Source organism: Paramormyrops kingsleyae, chromosome 9 (genome assembly GCF_048594095.1).
Source record: "Paramormyrops kingsleyae isolate MSU_618 chromosome 9, PKINGS_0.4, whole genome shotgun sequence".
Classification (NCBI taxonomy): Eukaryota; Metazoa; Chordata; class Actinopteri; order Osteoglossiformes; family Mormyridae; genus Paramormyrops; species Paramormyrops kingsleyae.
In genome coordinates, this window is record NC_132805.1 from 34,429,039 (window position 1) to 34,448,418 (window position 19,380).

Sequence of the window (19,380 nt, forward strand, 5' to 3'; positions counted from 1 at the left end):
ATAAAGGCGAATTAAATTATAAACACATTGCGGTTTCAAAGAGATAAAATAAGATAATCTTTATTGTCATTGTCACTTGACAACGAAATTGAGAAAGTGCAGGTGACTCAATGTGAGTCATGAGAGTAATAAAAGAATATATAAAAAATATACAGATTGTACTTACTATACATATTGCACTGGATATATAAATTGCACTTATGAAATATAAAAATTAACAGTTCTGTTTAGAGTTTAAGTTGATTGCTTTTGGATAAAAACTTTTTAGGTTTGTCCTGATTTTCATTGCTTTGTATCTCTTTCCTGAGGGCAAAAGCTGAAAGAGACAGTGATGAATCCTGTGAAATGTCCATGGCTTTTTTCCAGCATCGGGGGTGTAGATTTGTTCCAGGGTGGGGAGAGGGCAGCCAATTGTTTTCTCTGTTGCCCTGATGACCCTGTGGAGAACTTTCACATCTGAGGAAGTGCAGCTGCCGTACCACACGCAGAGTCCGAACGTAAGTACACTCTCGCTGGAACAGTGGTAAAAGGCCAGGAGCTGATTTTTGGGGACACGGTTCTTTCTGAGGATTCTGCACGTTTTTGCTAAAGCTGAACTTCACCCACTTGACTTGTAAATCTAAAGTTCTACACATCTCATCAGAGTCATATACTGAGAGACTGAAGGAGAAGTAGCCCTCATGGTTTGGTCATGGTCAAATCAACACAGTGCTGGCTGAGGTCCTTCATGGATCCTGCTGGAGTCTAAAAAATAAGGCAACTGGTTTATGTAGAAGATGCTCTTACCCACAGCTGCGATACCATGGCAAACAAGACCCTAGAGCAACCGGGGCCTAAGGGGCTTATGAAACCACCTCACCAACTGAGGGATTCAAACCAGCGGCCTTCCAATCCCAGGCACAGCAGCCTAACTTGCTGAGCCACATACTGCTCCACAAAAGAACAACTGAATGGACTCTAATTTGCAGGACTTTTTCATTCCCTGAGTGACACGTCTTAGCAAACTGAGACGTCAGATGAGGAGTGACAGTTACACGCCCAGGGTGATAGGAAACTTCAGAACAACAAAAATCGCTTCCAGAGTAGAAAAAGGCTGTATAATTGAATGTCTTCATTCCACCAGGACTTGTTGGCTCTTCTGAAGCTGATCCAGCATTGAATCTGGCTGAGATTCGCAAGGCGGCCAAGTGTTGATCCACCAAGGACTGCAAATCGGACGGCCTCATATGAATAAGAGCAAATCGTTGAGGTTAAGAGGCAGATGCCGCTTTTCCCAAGGCTTGTGACATAGCTGCTGAACAACTGAAGTCACGGTCACACTTAAGGGGAAAAATACTCATTAAGATTTCAAATTCTTTATGGCTTGCAGAATAAGTGCTTCTCTAGAGCGGGGAGATTCAGATGTCCATGTTGACACGAGCCCCTGAAGATGGTAAATTCGGCTTTGGGCTTTCGTGATCTTCTTCCACAGCAGTCACTCCAGCATGCACACAGAAAAGGAGCAGAAACGGTGTTTGTTACAGTGGGTATGACCCACCGGCACGCAAGGGTGACAGCTTCGTAAACTGAGAGAGACAGTGAAAGGGGACCTTGGGATTACAGCAAAGTGGGACGCAAACGGGGCACAAAGCTTCACCATTTCTCTTCAAATTTCTTTGGCAGTGCCAGAAGTATTGGGCCTGCTTGGGAATTCACACCCAAATTTGATGAATAAGCAAACAGGGATTTCTCAGTAAAAGTTAACGAGACTTCCTCACTCACGTAGACAGTACATTCATACGTGTAAGGTTTGCATTAACGCATTACATTCTTTTAGCTCATTAAGCTGTGTTTTAGTGGGGGTCTCAGGGATATTTTTATTCTTCTGAGCCTTTTTCCGGGACGTCGGAGGGAGAGCGGCCGTAAGGTCTGAGTCGGGCTTGGAGGCTTTCAGCACGTAAGTGGTGTCATCCGTATGGAATGAGGAATGAGCTTCCTGCCGATTGTGCAGCTTGAAAGAGAGCATTGTAGGACCAATTAGCGGATCTGGGAAGCGTCGTCTTAAAAAAAAAAAACACAGTTTGACAAGACAAGAAGGTGCTCCTGTTAAATGCTCCGCACTCCATGTTTCTATCTGGACCTTTTGCAAAGTAGCAGGGTTTGGTTTTGCACGTAGCCAAAAAAACAAGAAAAACTGTGCCACTAAATGCAAAATTGTAATGCCAAATTTCTCATTTTAATTGTCATCTGAGGCCTGTACGTATTGAAAGGAACTGATTGCATACTTAAGTAAACATTCAGACGATTTTTACAGGCGAACAGTCCTGCAGAGACACCATGGTAACGCAGATGGGAAAAGGCAGGACCTTCCTCTGCCCCGCCTTCAGCCTTGGCTCTCATGCCCGCGTGTCTCTCACTTTCCCTCTGCCCCGCATCATCGCCATGTCTGACGGGCAGAGCTGCCAGCTGCCCTACACCGTGCCGTTTTCCCCCTGCAGAGCCAGTGCCCGTTGTAATTAACAGCACACACTCGTCAGCGATGTGAGACTCTCTGCTAGGGGGGGGAAATAGAGGAATACAGCCTCGGAAAAGAGGAAAAAAGAAAGACAACTTGAGGAGGATAAACTTCAGGCTGGGGGTGTTTTTCTGACACGCCGGCAGACCTCAGTTTCATCATGTCAGACAGACGTGTATCCGTGTCACGGCAATCAGGTTTAGCTCACAGACAGCGCTCTGGAGGCTGCGTATTGTCTAGTGTATTAATTAACCTACTTTGTGAGAGTGTAATGATCTGGCAAGTGTAATGAATAGCAGAGTGTGAATATCAATGCGAGTGCAGTCCTCTCGCACATCTACTGCCCAGATACTTATTTGGGGGCCGGTTACAGTTTTTCTTTGCACGCCGCGAATGGGGTGTGATTTATGCAGTGATACCCCAGGTGCTGCCCCCCCCCCACACCCCCACCCATGCTTAACAAACACCAGGCCCTTTTCATCCACATACTCTGGTTAAAATGCACCCAATCACTTGACGTCTCCACAAGGTAAAATAATAATAATAAATGCCTTAGAGGGCAAAAATTGGTTTGTCATCAATCATCATTATTGCAGTGTGTGCGTGTGGACTGGCATCCCATCTGGGGTGCTACCCTGCCCCCCGATCCCAATCAAGACCATACAAAGTTCTTAGAAGATTGATGAACTGACATAATCACCTTTTATATTTTGTTCAGGAGGAGCTAAAGAATATCAGTACAGGAGAGGGATATATTGATTAAAATGAGAGTCAGGCTAATTAACTAATGTGCCTCCTTGGAGTGATGTACATTCTATACTTGGGGAGATGTACTTTTTATACTTGGGGAGATGTACATTCTATACTTGGGGAGATGTACTTTTTATACTTGGGGAGATGTACATTCTATACTTGGGGAGATGTACATTTTATACTTGGGGAGATGTACATTTTATACTTGGGGAGATGTACTTTTTCTTACACCAGCTACTAATTTTGTGACAACCCCCAACCGCCCCCCTCCCCCCAACGGCTGCCTTAACATCTTAAACACAAAAACCACAAATATCACCACAATGGCTAAAAAAGAAAACAGTGCTAGAAAGATGGTAATTAAACCACACCAGAGTTTAATTGCCGCATCTGAGGATGTTGAAAACGCCACGGAACTTTACAGCGGAATAACAGAGGCGTTTTTCCCTCCCAGGAGGGGAAAAGCAGACATGCTCGCCAGGTGGGAATAATCTGTGTACCGGCATTTCTGACATCATTAGTCAGATGTGGATATCTGCTCGAGTACAAAACAAATGACTGAGGTAAATTAGAGGTGAGTCATAAACAGACTTCTGAAGTGTAAACATGCCCCTTTGCTCTTTGTCTGCCTGCTGGGGGCACTGTACCTGTCCTACACCGAGTCCTGCTGCCCCCCGCCCCCCCGCAGCAGGAGCGGCCACCCCACGCTGAGGCTGACAAGAAACAATTGGCACCCCCCTGAAATGTCGGTGACCAAGAGAAAGCGAGAGAGATAAAGATAAAAGGCAGGCGGGGAGAAAGGGACAGAAAGGAAGAAGATGGAGAGAAAAAAAGAAGAGAAAGGCTAAAGAGGAAAAAGACAAAGAGGGTGAGGATTGAAATGAAAGAGGGAGAAAAGCAGTGAAGACAGAAGAAAAACAGTCCAGGGAAAAAAATAACTCCTGTTTTGGTCTCATGACCAGGTGAAAGGGGCCCGTGGGGGGTGGGGGGTGGGGGGGTCACTCAGTGAGGCCACACATGGCCTGCTGCACTTCCACTGTAGGGCTCCCAGCGGGGTCCTATTAAGAACCCAGAAGTACTTACAAAAATAAAGAGGCAGGTTCTGATTAACGAGCCCCAGCACTTGGGCAGGTGATGGATGGAAGCTCTGCAGAAACGGCCTCCGTCAGCAGGAGGAGAAGAAATGCCCCAGAGATACTACAGACTACAGTAAGGCGGACTCACCACTGCTTTCCGTCTATCAAGCCCGACCCTTAATTGTGGTCTGCAATTTGGACCTGGGAAGGTCATCACTGCGCAGGACGTGAAACAGCAGGAACCACAGAGGGAAGAAAATCAACCGAACCCAAGACCGAAACATTACAGGCTCAACAGGGATCAGCTGCTGCAGCCTATGACAGGGCCCTCATTGTGACATTAAATATGGGTGCATACAAAATGCTAAGGTGTAATTTAATGTGTAAGAAAGGGAAACAAATGCTAAATAACGATGAAAATAATTACACATTCATACGACCCAGTTTGCATGGGCTATATGACAAGGTCATCAGCAGAAAGTAAATGCGTTCCAATGACGCAGGCAGCAAGATTTACCGTACTGTTCATAACACACATTCACCATACTGTTCATAACACACATTCACCATACTGTTCATAACACACATCACACCAATGGTGAGGTTTGGCTACGAAACAAAAAAATTCCTGAACAGCCATAATCCTTTTCGATTAAGATGGTAAAACTGACTCCTTTAGGGAAAAAAGTCAAGAATGAGTGGTACAAACGGCCGGCTTTCATGGTACAAACTCAATGCAAGTGTCCTTCATTTTGTGTCACAGTCATTTTATTTTCTTTTGCCTTTTGGGTTAAAACACTGGGCTGATTTACGTTTGTCATTCTATTGTTCTGGAAAATTCTAAGAGGCCCGCAATTTGTAGACACCATTCTGGTTCCTCACGGACTCTCTCCTAAGTGTGGGCGGTGCCCATTGTCCAGCCAACCAAATGGCTGCATTCAGACAGCATGCTCCAGGTTCTGACCAATCAGAGGACAGACATCATGGGCAGTATGAGTGCGTGGAAAAAGGTTTATGAGAGACAGCATTGTATAAGAATATTAAAACTCCACACTAAAAAATCTTTAGGCATAATAATTTGTCTATACTATTGTTACAGTCAAAAAGGATGGAATATTTTTTAGAAAGTACAATATTTACAGGCTTGACCACATTCAGAAGTGTGGCAAGTTGTGTAATCAGTGAGATTCTCAGTACAATTGCTTGGCTTCTTCTACATATTTGCTGGCACGAGTTGCTCTCGTGCTTCTCCTTCCAGCTTGCAGACCGGAGGTCATCCTCTGTCTTCCGAGAAATCATCAGGTGTCATGAGGACTCTAGGTGGGATCAGCGGCTACAGCCTTCTACCTAAAATCCATTTTTTAAAAAGTCCTTGGCTGGCCCTCAACTGAGTTTCAGAACAAAAAGAAGCAGCCATTCTTTAAAAAAAAAAAAGAAAACAGATCATAAATTTCCATAAATAAAGACATGAACGACACAGAGGCTTTTACAGCTCTGTATCCAGAAATTTGTGGGTTTTCAAAATAAATATTAGTCTTATTAATAAGAGTATTTATTTAATTCCTTCTGGGTGGCGACGGCACACTCAATTCCAAAACATTTCACAAAAATTTTCGAATTTGTGAGACTGGCATTTCGATGTAAAAATCCACAGTGAAAACACATGTTGTGATCAACATCCACTGATTCTTTTCGACTTCATAAATATAAAGAGAGAAGGACTCGAGCTTGTAGAAATGTGTCTCGTTCAGAAGTCCGCAGAAGACCGTCACCTGGGGATTATTCTTGGGCAAAATAAAGGCCATGTTGTCACATTTTTTGATTTTCATTCAAGGGGTAATTAGCCACAACACGCACTGGTATAATAATTACACATTAGGCGAGGCACTTCCGTGCGTTTAAACGTGCGGATGGTGAGTCCGCACTGACTGGAAGCGGCTGAAGTGCTTGCAGGCCTTCGCGAGTCAGAGAAGGCTTTGCGTGGAAAACGACAGGTTGTATGTAGCGGTGTATGTGATTGGTCATGTTACACAGTCAGGTGGTCTCAATGGTAAACAACTCATACAGCTCAAGTTACTCAGTTGCACTGAATCAGTGATGTTAGAATCCATGTCCACTGCCACCCCCCCAGATGGACAGGGGGCGAGTATAGAAGGAGAATAGCATGAGTGAGGGCAGATGATGAGGGAAATTTCAGCCACACCACAGAGAGCAGGGAGCTTAAGACTCTGACGTCTGAGTCTCAGGTGGACAAAAGCAGCACTAATCAGGCTGAATACGCCCAGACGCCCAGACCGCCCATTACAGACATATAACGCGAGAGGACCTCACACGTGGATGTTTGTTTTTCCAGACTGTCGCTTTCCAGATCTCACCACAGGTACGTTTTCTTTTTTAACAGTAACCGCCGCCGTTACCATTTGGCTGCTGGGTTTCACACAATTTCTTATTGTTCTTCCTATTGGTGGAGCCCAGACTGGTGAAATAATATTTTCATAATGTGCCGAGAAATATCAGTGTGAAAACACAGTTTCCCTACATGGAGACGGCCATGATTAGCAGTTTTTTTATATATCAAAAATTTAAAATCATGGGTGTCTTCTGTTTTCTTAGAGAGAAATACGGCATTTTAAATGACGTGGGCCTGCAAACCTGACTTCGTTCTGCTAAAAGGAGCCTTTCACTGCACCCTAGACAAATACAGTGAAGTGCGTTTTCCCCTCCGCTTCCCGCCGCTTACGTGGGCCCCATCCGCAGTTACAGTAATAAATGTCTCGCACGGCGGTCGCAGAAGGTGGGGTCTCTCCTCTGAGCCTCCGGTGACGATGACAGCCCAGAGACCTGGGCGTGCCACAGGCTGTCCCACGGCATGAGAGCTCGGGTTCAAACCTCTGACAGACTGTAACGGTGGTATTACCACGCCCCCTCTTGGCCAGCCGTGTTAACACGTCTCATAAGCATCCCTGCCTCCATTCCTGCGTTCTCTCTCTCTCTCTCTGTCCTCCTCTCCTTTTGTCTTCACCCTCCTCTTTCTCTCTGTATCCAGCTCTATATTGCTCACTCAATTTGTCATTCTGTTTTTTCCAGGGTGGCATGGTAGTGCAGTGGTTAGCACTATTGCCTCACACCTCTGGGACCCGGGTTCGAGTCTCCGTCTGGGTTCCATGTGTGTGGAGTTTACATGTTCTCCTCATGTCATCATGGGGTTTCCTCCACGTACTCCAGTTTCCCCCCACAGTCCAAAGACATGCTGAGGCTAATTGGAGTTCCTAAATTGCCCATAGGTGTACATGTATGAGTGAATGGTGTGTGTGTGTGTGTGAGCCCTGTGATGAGCTGACCCCCCTGTCCAGGGTTGTTTCCTGCCTCGTGCCCTCAGCTTCCAGGATAGGCTCTGGACCCCTTGCGACCCAGAAGTTGGAAAATGGATGGATGTTCCTCTCTGCTCCCATTCATGTCTCTGTCCCCCTCCCTTAAACGCTCTGTCATTCTGATCCACTTCCTTCTCTTTATCCAGCCCCTTCTCTCTACTGCCCCCCTCTTTCTGACGTCATTACAAATAAGAAATTGTTCTTAGTGGCTTGCCTGGAAAAATAAAGGTTAAATAAAAATAAAGTATTCATCTGGTTGGTTGAAACTAAATCTCGGTATGGATTTCAACTTTCGGGACCTAAACAATCCACCTCTGCTAGTTATTGGTCTGCTGAAGACTTTTCCAGCTTGCAGGATCTGCTGTTCTATGACCAAAGCCATAAAATCACATTGTTAGAAGCTCTGATTCATCAGAATTTTCTCTATGTTGCACAGAAAATAACTCAGAGGAGCCCAAAGCAGACTAATGGCCAGGGAAGAGAAGGTTATCATCTCGGCCTCGCGGTCCTGACCATTGGCCTGCTACCCACTATCCCTGAGAAGTGGGACTCTGTCCATCCAACTCCCCAGTCGATTTACTCAGGCTGTAAATCGCCACCACACAGCCAAAGACGTTGATTGTGACGCCATGGACAGTAGAGCAGTGAGCTCAAAGTCCGGAAAAGCAAACCCCGCTGAACGTGTCTGTGGCTGAGCTAAGCTGGCTTTAATTCCACAGCCAGAGTAAATGCTTTCAGATCCTTCAGTGCTGTGTCACATCCCTGGTTAACCAGCGTAATAATAAAACAAACATATGAGTAAAGTAAGTGGTGGCGTTGGTAATGGACCAAACACTTTCACAAGTAAACATCAACCCTTCTCATGACTCACCCCCTTCACTTTAACAAAAAAATAGAGTCCACTGGATTGTCATGGTGAAGCAGAAAGGGGTGGGGCTTCCCTGCAAGGGGGTGGTACCTGGCATGCTGTGCTGCGTGTCAGTGCTTGCCATTGGACGTCGCTTTGCCCCGTCCGCCACTCACATCCTCCTGTTCCGGCTGCAGCCGGATGCTTGCTACAGTGAAGATAGAAGACACTGTGCATGGAGGACAAGAACAAAGAAGAGCAGAGAATCAGCGCAGTCTGTCAAACAACCTCTAGGAGGCGTGACTATCAGGAAAACTCTCATCAATGACAAGCATGGCTCAGCTGATGAGTATGGACTATTGACATTGGACATTGGACATTGCTTGACAGTAGGAATTAAGATTTTAGTAAGACTTTCTCCCCATAACATTTTGCGGAACCCACATCACATTAAAGGATGCAGAATCTGCAACTGGGTAATTTATCATGCAATTAGCAATTAACTCCAGATGAGATCAAATCCTGCAGGTGATGGAGTTCCACGCAAACTCCACAGCACCTGTAGCCAGAAGAAGCCCGTAGATCTAGCCCATCAAGATTTAACCTCTTCAGTCATTTTCCTTCCATTTCTCCTCTTTCCTTGCTATCCCCTGTCTCCTCATCCACATGTTTGTGTGTGTTTGTGTGGATGGACACCAATGTGGTCTTTGAATCCATTTTCATATTGAACTGTAACCATGGCGATCGCACAATTCTTTCTGTGTCACTTGCATGTTGTGGATGCTTGTTATAAACTGTCCTCTGAATTATTTGAATTGAATTATTTTCTCCGCCGTTTCTCAGTGGTTTCCTCAGTGATCTTTGATCCATCATTGATCTTTAAACAATCTACTGAAGACTTCTTATGTGCAGTAATTCACTTAAGCTGGAGTCCCAGATGCAAACTGGTCAGTAAATTGAAGGTACACTTTGGACCACTAACCAAATAACAGTGAGGTTACAGAAACTTCCATCTGTGTTTTGACTCCAGTTCACTTTCGAAAACCTCTTTTGCTGTTGGGTCACGCTGGAGCATCCTGCTCTGTTGGTAAACTGGGTTTCTTAAAAATAACAACAGCAATAACTACATCTGGACTTAGTTCCATAATGAAACAGTACAGACCAGATTAAAGCACAAAATGCTTCTCTGAACCTCTGAAGCTGGAATGGAGGACCCCTGCAGTTTGAAGCAGACACCACAGTATAGCGAAGCCCCCGCCCCCCCCCCCCCCCGTCTGACACGAATCTGGGCTGGATTTCTGATTGGATAAACTGTTCGTTTACACATGTGTAAACGTTTCTGCATGCTTGTGTGCATTTTTTTCTGTTTGTGAATGCAGATGCAGATGGGTGTCCCTCTGTGTGTGTGGGAGAGTGTGCAAGTGTGCAGGGGGGGGGGGCAGTGATACTGACTGTCGGGCAGCTCCCAGAGCTGGGCGGCCAGGTCGCTGAAGTACGGATGGCCGAGGGCGACCTGGGCTGACAGGCGGTTCTTTGGGAAGCACTGGAGGAATCCGGAAGCCAGCTCCTCTGCGTGGTCTACCTGGGCCAGCCTGGAGGACAGAACCGTACAACAGCTGAAAGTTGAGTTCACAACACCGGTCCAGGTCACTCCATCGGGCGCACTGGGGCTCATCCGGACCCTGCTGCTCCAGCTGGCAGGCGTGACAGGATCCATCTTCTCTGGGATCAGCAGTATCCCAAGAACATGAAATATGTGTCCTATCACTCGTACGCCAGACACTTTGGAACCATTTTCAAAGGACATTCTGTATTTATAATTAAAATTCCTGTTTAATTGCTGCTGTGTGTTTTGCTGGTCCTCTGAAGCCGGGTACATACCAAGCCGAGAGCAAAAAATTAACACAGACCAAGGCTGGGGAAGATCGTATCCCACTAACTGTGAAAATCGGCACTGGAGCACAGCAGCATAACTAAAGGCTACGGGTGAATTGCAGCCCAATCAAAGAGCTTAGTTTCACCAATTTGCTTTGACGCCGATTCAACCATCAGCCAAAACAGCACAGCTGGGGACAGACGGTGTCTGACCATGTGACACACTCCGGCCTGACAGGTCACAGACTCACACTGACTCTCATCGACAGCCGACAGCTTCTGATGGTCGAAAATCAGCCAGATGTGTTCCAGGGTTTAGACCTAAGGCTGGCCCCCGGTGCTCAGGCCACGGTGCTCAGGCCAGGGCTGGGGAGTAACCTTCAGAGCCCCATAGTGAAGCACCACCACAGAGATAAAACACAAAAGTGAATGGAGTCAGTGTAAGTCTGGGGGTTAAACGACGCGAGGCTGAAAATGCCTGGTTTCCAGCGGAGCTGCCGAATGCCGGCCACCGCTGACATCACACATAAACAAACAGGCGAACCAAGAGACAAAAGCAAACAAACGAGGCTCCCGACCACCCTGGCCGTGTGCCGTAAGCTTCATCCACAGCATAATCGGCACATTTGCGGCTCACGTTAAAGAGGGTGTAATCAAATTAAACTGATTCCTGCTGACCAACGGAAAATTACCCTGACGTAAAGAGCTCTCTAAACCTGTAATTGTGTGAATCCTAGTGGTCACATGAGTCCCGTTCACTTTCCGGGATCATCTTCCTGTAAATCCCAACGTCTTCATCCAGTGGCAAAGAATGAGATGACTGGCTTGGAGGGGGGGGGGGGGCAGCTCTGTGTCCTTCCCATGACATTACATTAGTGGATCACCGGTGGGAATAACCAGGGTGTTTAATAACTGTGCAATAAAATGGATTATCATGAGTATGAGTGGGTCACAAACCACCTTCACAAGTCAAATTCAGTCAAATATAAATGTGTGCAAGACCTGCTCTGTGGGACGTGCGCGAGATGTACGGAATAAGAGTCCAGGAGCTGGACGGTGAAGAAGGCTTTCAGCAGGAGAGATTTCTCTAAATTTACTGCATGTCATCATCATGGAAAAGCTGGCGTACAATGAAAGGAACGGATGCTGCTGTGGCAGTTAGCATTCCTCAGTTCTCTCCTCACATATTTATTTCCTCATCGACTGGACGGTTGCCAGGGATACCAGCCCAGGGCAGGTCAGAGACACACGAAATGGATTCATGACATGCCAAACGGTCAGTCAAAGAGTGCAAAACAGAACCCCCCCCCAAAACCCCAATCTCCTATTCTCTTACTGTTACCCATCTCACATCCGGGGTTCAGTGTTGCCACCCAGAGGTGAGGATGTATTACTGCGGGCAGATCCTCAGTCAGCCGTCTGCTAACCATGGCTACCGTGTTTGAGATCTGGGCTGTGCGGCTGTGCGCATCTGTCTCTACGTCCCTGTGTGTGTGCGTCTCTTCTCCACGTTAAGCCCAGTTCCTTCAGTTCTGCACGCTGGCTGCGATGCCAGAAGCCACATGCCTGTTCTCTGCAGACAAGGACATACTGCACTACTGAACGTTTTCATGACAGATCTCTTTTTCAGAGAATTATCCATCAAAATCACTTAATAGGCTTGTATTTCATCAACTCAGGGGGTCTATCAATACCATGATTGTCTGTCTATCTTCCTGTCCTGTGTGTGTGTGTGTGTGTGTGTGTGTACGGGGGGGCTAAATGGTGAAAGAGCATTTGAGGCATAAAGTTCTATAAAGGGTTGCTACTGTATACACTTGGCCCCGTGACCTAACAAGACTGTAACCGAACCCCCCCCCCAGTTCAGAAAGCAGAGTACTGGCTGAACGAGTGACAGGAACTGCACCAGTAATCCTTCCAGTTGCTTTACCGACACTGACAGTCCATCAATCGAACATAAACGGCAGGCACTAAAATCCAAAGACATGTTTGCACTTCAGAGGAGCCGGAGCCCGGTTCTGCGAGGCTCAGCTGTCGACGTCTCTGTCTGTTCTGCGGGTTACTGCTCTCATGAAAACCTGATACACATCCCACCATGATCCCATCGCAGCCTCTGAGCGATGGGCAGCCCGAGAACTGGCACCAAAAAACAACCTCCTGGTCTCATACTTTCCCCAGGTCCCAGCCAGAGGTGCAGGATCCTGGAAACTGGGAACAGTGGGAAGACTATCAGGAGCAGGGGGAGAATAAAAATTCAATAGGCCCCCGGCAGATCAATTTACCAGATTAGCTTTGGCAGACGAGGCAGCCGACCGACAGACACCACCACGAAATGCAACTTTAATAACCATAGCAACACTGAAACAGAACGGAAACGTGAGCAGAAAGAGCCCCACTGCAGCAATGTGTCTCTGTATACGGCATCCAACGGGCCAAATGAATGACAGGCACTTGGCATTATGCAGGTTTGGAGAATCTGACAGTGTCATATCCTTGGAGAAAAATTGATGTTCAGGTGGTAATTTAAAAGCTAAGGTTTGATAGAAGCTTAGCACTTGATTTAGAAGATCAGGCTCCAATTAGGCCTCTGATAATTGGGTTCACATCCATCCATCCATTCAACCACCTAATGTAAAGATTTAGGAACACTATACTGCCACATACAGTAGTTCACTGATTCTCTCGTACACTTCTGACTGGCTTGGGACACCTTAGATCTTGCTTCACAGCCCAAAAATGTGACACTCCGGCCCCAGCCAATCAAGGCCAGCAGGCAACAGCAAAGATGTGACCGGAAAGGTCCAGAGAAATATAAGCCACATTTTTGGGGAACATATTGTGGGAAAAATATCAATAAAGCCCAAGAAATAGGATCCAGACTAGCTGTGGCAGACCTGCCTCTACCTGTCAGTACCTGTCAAAGCATAAAGAGAACAAACCAGAAACACTTGGCCTGCTTGAATTGGATGACATTTTCCTGGCTTCTGAGAACCACGGGTACAGTCCAGTGATGCAGTCCAGTAAACAGGCTGTTATCCATCTCATTGTGGAGAAGCAAAACAAAGTACACAAAAAAAACAACACTCACTTGTTCCACGCTTGCCGAAGTTTCTTCGGACTGTACATGGAAAATCGGTCTGGGGGGAAAAAAAAAGATTAACTGCAAATTAACACAGGTTATGAGTGTAATGGATGACATATCAAAGCTTTTAAACATGACATACAAGACAATGATGTGTGACATGTGGCTGCATCCCGGAAGAAGGGTTTGACTTAAACCATTATGAAATCATATGTTGGCCTCTGGGTTCTGAATCTTAGAACCACAGTTACATAAAATATCGTTACAGTCCCCCACTACCTGCAGGGGAAATGTTCCAAGGCACCTGGCAGATGTGTAAAACCACAGATTGTAACAAACTATATGTACTATGCATTTTCTATACGTACATATCTATGGTAAAGTTTAAACCATAATTTAGGCACAATAAAAGATTACCAACAATAACTAACAATTATTTTAAAAAGGGTTACTTCAACACAAGCGCTGCGATACCTTGACCGTCGATCTGATAACTCAGGTTACCCTGCACAAAGGGATAGCTAAAGGGTGGATGCCGTATACAGTGTGGATGCATTTATTAGTGTATGCAACATGATTTAATGCATAATTGTAACATTTGCAGATATACTTTTTTCAAAAAACAAGACCATTTGCTATATATAAAATTCACAATAATTTCCTAGATATAAATCTACAAGAATTTATTTTAGAAACACATTAACCTGCTAAACAGTATATATATATATATATATATATATATATATATATATATATATATATATATTAATATATCTTCATATATTTATTGCTTTTCAAAGCACTTGGAAACAAGTAGGCATCTGTAAACCAGTTATTGTGAATTTGTTACTTTTTATTTGTCTGAATGCAGTGTTTGAAGTGGAATAAAACAGACACAGTATCTGTAACAGTCCTCAGTGCAGTAGTAAATAGTGACAGTGTCCCCTGCTGTTCAAAAGCTAAAGTGCATCTGTGTTACAAAGTGGTTCTCATTTACATACATTGTGTGGTTGAAGACTTTATCCATATAATTTACAATTAAGTAATTTACTTTGCCAGAGATATAAAAATATAAAAAAAAGAGATTAATTCTATAAATACACCCATACTCGGGGAATATATGAAGGTTACACATACATGTCATTTGTCACTGTCACTAAGCACCCCCCCCCTTTCTCGATCCCCCAAACACGTCCACCCTGTGAGACATTATCTACCACAGACTTCCTTGCTTTCGCTTTGCAGTTGACTGGATTTAGACACGAATCTGCCGATCTGGCTTCTTTCCCCACTTGCCCCACTTTCACCTGAACAAATGAACATTCCGGGTTAATTACCGCCAACTGCCGCTGAACTATAATTAACTTGTGACCCTTTAATGACTCATTATTGGTGCACATGCTCCATCTCGGCCGCCCAGAAGATCAGAGGGCAGGGCATGCCTCCGCTTTTGGCAAAAGGACGGCCGATAATGAGACACTGATAGAAGCAGCTTGGGAAGAGAATGGGGACAAGAAGGTGGCAATACAGCTGTGGCCAGCAGGGGGTGTACTGGTTAAGGAACTTCAGTGTTGCCTGTGAACCAGCAAAGAACCATGACATGGGGGAATCAGACTGGGGTTTAAATCTGCCAATTAATAACCTATGTGAGCATAACCACTGTACAGTGCACTGCTAATAGCCAGCATTACTGCTGTTCCTTTGTACAAGGCCTGTGTACTTGTGTTTTATTGTAGAAGAGTCCAGAATACAGAACTTTTAAGCCGTTAACTCGGAAGCACTGAAACTACACGGAGAATGAGATGAACATCCGGGAGACAGCCAGCAGTAAGCTAAAAACCCGCCCTTTTTTCATGGGAAACGGGGGCTCACCGGGTTTGAAGTGAGGCAGGGAGTGGACGCCAGGCCACGTTTCCTCGGTCGGGGTGCCGAGTACCTGGAAAAGACAGTGAGGCCATCTTAGGGCAGCTGGGACATCACCACGCACACCGACATGCACAGACACACACTGGCACACCACTGCATGTGGCCTGACACTGTAAGGCTGCACAGATTAGCGCAATAACAGCAAAAAGGCCATTCAAATATACAGTCCATTGGCCAGAGAACTGAGAAAAACAGAAGTTTAATATCACAGTCAGATCCATTCAGAGAAGATAAACTTGTAGTTAATAAGGGACCTGGCAATACCATAGTCAAACAGAAACACATGCTTTTTTAAATGCCTAGAGCTCTTTCAGTGGCACTGGCCATCAGATATGAACCTTTATATAACCATATACTTACAAGCCCTATGACTGCACTCAGAATAGATCCCACATTTACTCAACGCCTCTTTGGCTACATCTGCTGAACAGACACGGTTTTGCAGATTTTGTGTTTTAGCCCCCTGCTGCCAGCGGAGGGCAGTAGAGCCTCGTAAAACAGCCAGATGCCTCTTGCACTGCGGTTATGGCGCTGCTCCCTAAGCAAGCAGACCTCCGCTCTGACTGACATTCATGGAAATGCGCCCTTTCAAAGTTGCGAGAGAGAACTTGACATGGGAAAGACAGGCTGGCAGGTATCACACGCGTGTCTCGTTTGCATGAGAGCAAAGAACGTGTGGCGGGCGAAGCTGGTCAGGAATTATTCAACGCGAGTGTCGGTCAATATACCAGGCATGTGTCAGACAGGCATTTATAATGATAATGCACAGGCCCAAACCCAGAGGCGGAAGATGACAAGACTATCCACTCTCAATATAATAATAATAATAATAATAATGATAATAATGTCCACAAGTGACACAGAAATAGAGCGTTTCACTGAATCATCTAATTACCGTTAAATCCACAGAAGCACAGAGCTGTTTAAGTGGTTAAACTGCCGTGTGTGTGTGTGTAGCTCTGTGTGTGTGTGTACAGCTGTGTGTGTGTGTGTGTGTGTGTGTGTGTAGCTCTGTGTGTGTATGTGTGTGTGTGTGTGTATGTGTGTGTGTGTCGGTGGGGGGGTGGACGTCTGAAGCCTGACACAAAGGGTGATTATCCCACCTGCTCTCTCCCGGTTCCCTTCCCGCCCCGGAGGAGGAAAGTGAAATTAGCCCTCTCTGGCAGCACCCTCTCGGTGGGAGGGGTCAGGGGAAGTAGGGGGGGGGTCTCTCACTCTCTTAATTACAGTACATATGCTATTGTTCCACCCCCCTCCCCATTCCCGCCACTGTGGGGGGTGATGGAATGCTGTTCCTAACCAGGCCGGGTCCATCCATCATAGAGTGAGGACATTAGGGTGGGGGAAGGGGGGCATTTCGTATGTCTCTTCAATGACTCAAAGGTGGGTATTACACCTGGGGCCTCAAGCCTCCCCCCCCCCCCATCCCGAGCTGTAATTCCTCTGGTAAAAGGGCAGTCCTGTCAGAGATTCGGCACCTCATCCAGCGAGACCGCGAGCTCGAATCAGCAATCTCAGCTCTGCCCAGAGCGGAGTGAGAAAGACGGGAACGCAGGGGGCACGGTCCGAACGCTCCCCGGAACCTTCCGTGAAAACACTGACCAACTGAGCCACCGTCACTTAACACAAAAGGCCCAGGGTAGCTACGCTAACGACACGCGGTTAGCATGCTAACGTGACGGTGTGGGCAGTGTGCAGCCGGCGCGCTAAATTACACGGTTCTTCTCTCAGGGGTGGGGGCAGGGGTATGTCCTTTTCGAGGCCCCATTCGCCTCCGCTGGCAGGGGCCCGAACCGGCCAGATTAATAGTGTTTAGTGCAGTCAGTTTAATTACACGGTGCTCGTTTTAAAAATGCCAGTGACAGCCGTGCTGAGGAGCAGCTGCACAGCCGCCCGCTCTTCGAAAATAAAAGCCAGGCGGCTTCCTCCCCCATGAAAAGCATTTTGGAATGGAGCCGGGAGGTTAGGCCTGGGGAGGCCATGGAGCACAAGCAAAAGAGCGCGGACACTTGCAGAGACGGAGTTCGAGGACCCCAACGTGGTACCCAATCAGAAACTCACTCTCCAATGACCAGGGCTTGTGGGCTTGGGGCAAGAAAACGCTCTGTGGGGGGGGGGGCAGTAAAGATGTGAAACAGGACATCACCTTAGCAGTGAAACAGCTGCAGGGTTTTAGCAGAGACCCAACGACCAAGTGATGAAGGCCAGGCTCAAGCAAGGCAGGAAATGAGGTCGGGATGGAGAGTGCGGCCGATGAGACAGAGGAATGCAAAGCCAGCCAGGGAGGCTGAAGCCCATTTTGTGACAGAGATGACCTTGAAGGGGTCGTGTAAACAGACCTCGTGTAGCTGGGTGGTCCGAAGCCTGCATGGCCCCGTTCAGCCGCGCTGAGGCATCCTGGGTAACGGAACCTCAGATGTGGAGGAATTCATGGGCCTCCGAGGCACCAGCACATCAAACATATCGCTTTTCGTGACCCGTTGAATTGGGGTGGGGGGGGGATGATAATTAGCACAAGACATTCGGTGGGGGGGACCCCAGGGAAGCAAGAGGGCGGTTATTCACCTTCAGTGGCCAAAAGACAGCAGGGACAATAGGGGAATGAGGACAACGTAATGACATCAGCCCCCCATGGGGGGGCACAACTCTAGGAGAGTTCAGGGGAAAGGGCATCTGACTCCAATTAACCGGTCACACTTAAGTAGCCTGGAATCTGGTCAAATAAACCAGTGGCCTGTTTCCCAAAAGCACAGCTTCCACAGGGGGGGGGGGGGGGGTTCTGGGTCACCTGCCTGTTAGCAGACAATTTACTTCAGTGGCACCGAGTAAACATTGGTCCAGGCCCATCAACAGCCCCAGTAAAGCAGTGGAGAATGACAGAGTGCATCTGCATGCTTTAACGATGACTGCGCAGCTGAAGACTCGCACACAGCCTTACGGTTTAGGACCTGGAACAGCTACATGCATTTGGAATTTAGGGACAATAACAGTCCTTCACGGGTGATAAATTCTTACGGGGAATTTATTAAACGCCAGCTGACTGTGGAGGAACTGAGCCGGACGAAACCACCTCTATTCCGACGCTTGTGGGTGATTCATCTTTACTCAGCTGTTTAATATGACAGGGTTCGACACAGGTCACATGACTTACTCCAAGCCATTAACGAAACGAAGCGGTAAGCTGAGAGCGTACCGACCATGAAGGAACTGAAAACACAAATTAGGGGTGGGGGGCATCAGCTGGAGTTTCAGCCAGGAGACACCGCAATTCCCCAGGGTCAAAGGTCACCCCATGCCGCCCACATTCGTACATTCATGGCCAGATTCCTGAAAAAAATGGCACTCTAGGTAGAAAATTAGATTCTTCTTAACCATGTCTGCGTTGTATATATATATACACACACCACTGGGGTGTTCACTTGTTCCTTTGTGGAGGGCAGGGGGTGGTGCAGAGGCGAGGATGATGGGTGGGGTGATAAATGACCTCACAGACGTATTCCTGTCAGGATGCAGTGGAGGGGGTCAAATAAGGTCACGTCAAGAAGCCAAGAGGACCATCCATTCCCACAGAGGACAGACAGATTTAACATCTCATACCTCAATCGCATTGTGAAGGCATGTGGAATGTGTTCAATAACTCAATTATGCCCCCCCTCCCCAGACCACCCCCACCACAGAAATACCCGGCCAGCTCCAGTAATTGCCCACATTATTTTTTAGGGACCTTTATTTATATTCCCAGCTGCCATTTTCCAGGGGGGAGCTGAAATGGTGTTACCCCACCTTACCCTTTACCCAGATGCCCCTGCGTGGCGTTACCCCGCCTTACCCTTTACCCAGATGCCCCTGCCTGCTGTTACCCCACCTTACCCTTTACCCAGATGCCCCTGCGTGGCGTTACCCCGCCTTACCCTTTACCCAGATGCCCCTGCCTGGTGTTACCCCACCTTACCCTT

The 19,380-nt window shown here is 46.9% G+C and overlaps 1 protein-coding gene across 3 annotated transcripts in view; it reads right to left on the reverse strand.

The window, feature by feature from the left end:
- Window positions 1-19,380, reverse strand: part of LOC111844341 (cyclin-dependent kinase 14-like) — a 102,591-nt gene that overhangs the window by 15,847 nt on the left and 67,364 nt on the right. For all 3 annotated transcript variants that reach the window (XM_023812732.2, XM_023812752.2, XM_023812743.2), the window contains 4 exons: window positions 15,371-15,434; window positions 13,505-13,553; window positions 9,994-10,133; window positions 8,653-8,770 (listed from right to left, as the gene is read on the reverse strand). In XM_023812732.2, the coding sequence (XP_023668500.1) occupies window positions 8,673-8,770; window positions 9,994-10,133; window positions 13,505-13,553; window positions 15,371-15,434 (351 nt within the window). In that variant the 3' untranslated portion in view covers window positions 8,653-8,672. The remainder of the gene's footprint in view (window positions 1-8,652; window positions 8,771-9,993; window positions 10,134-13,504; window positions 13,554-15,370; window positions 15,435-19,380) is intronic.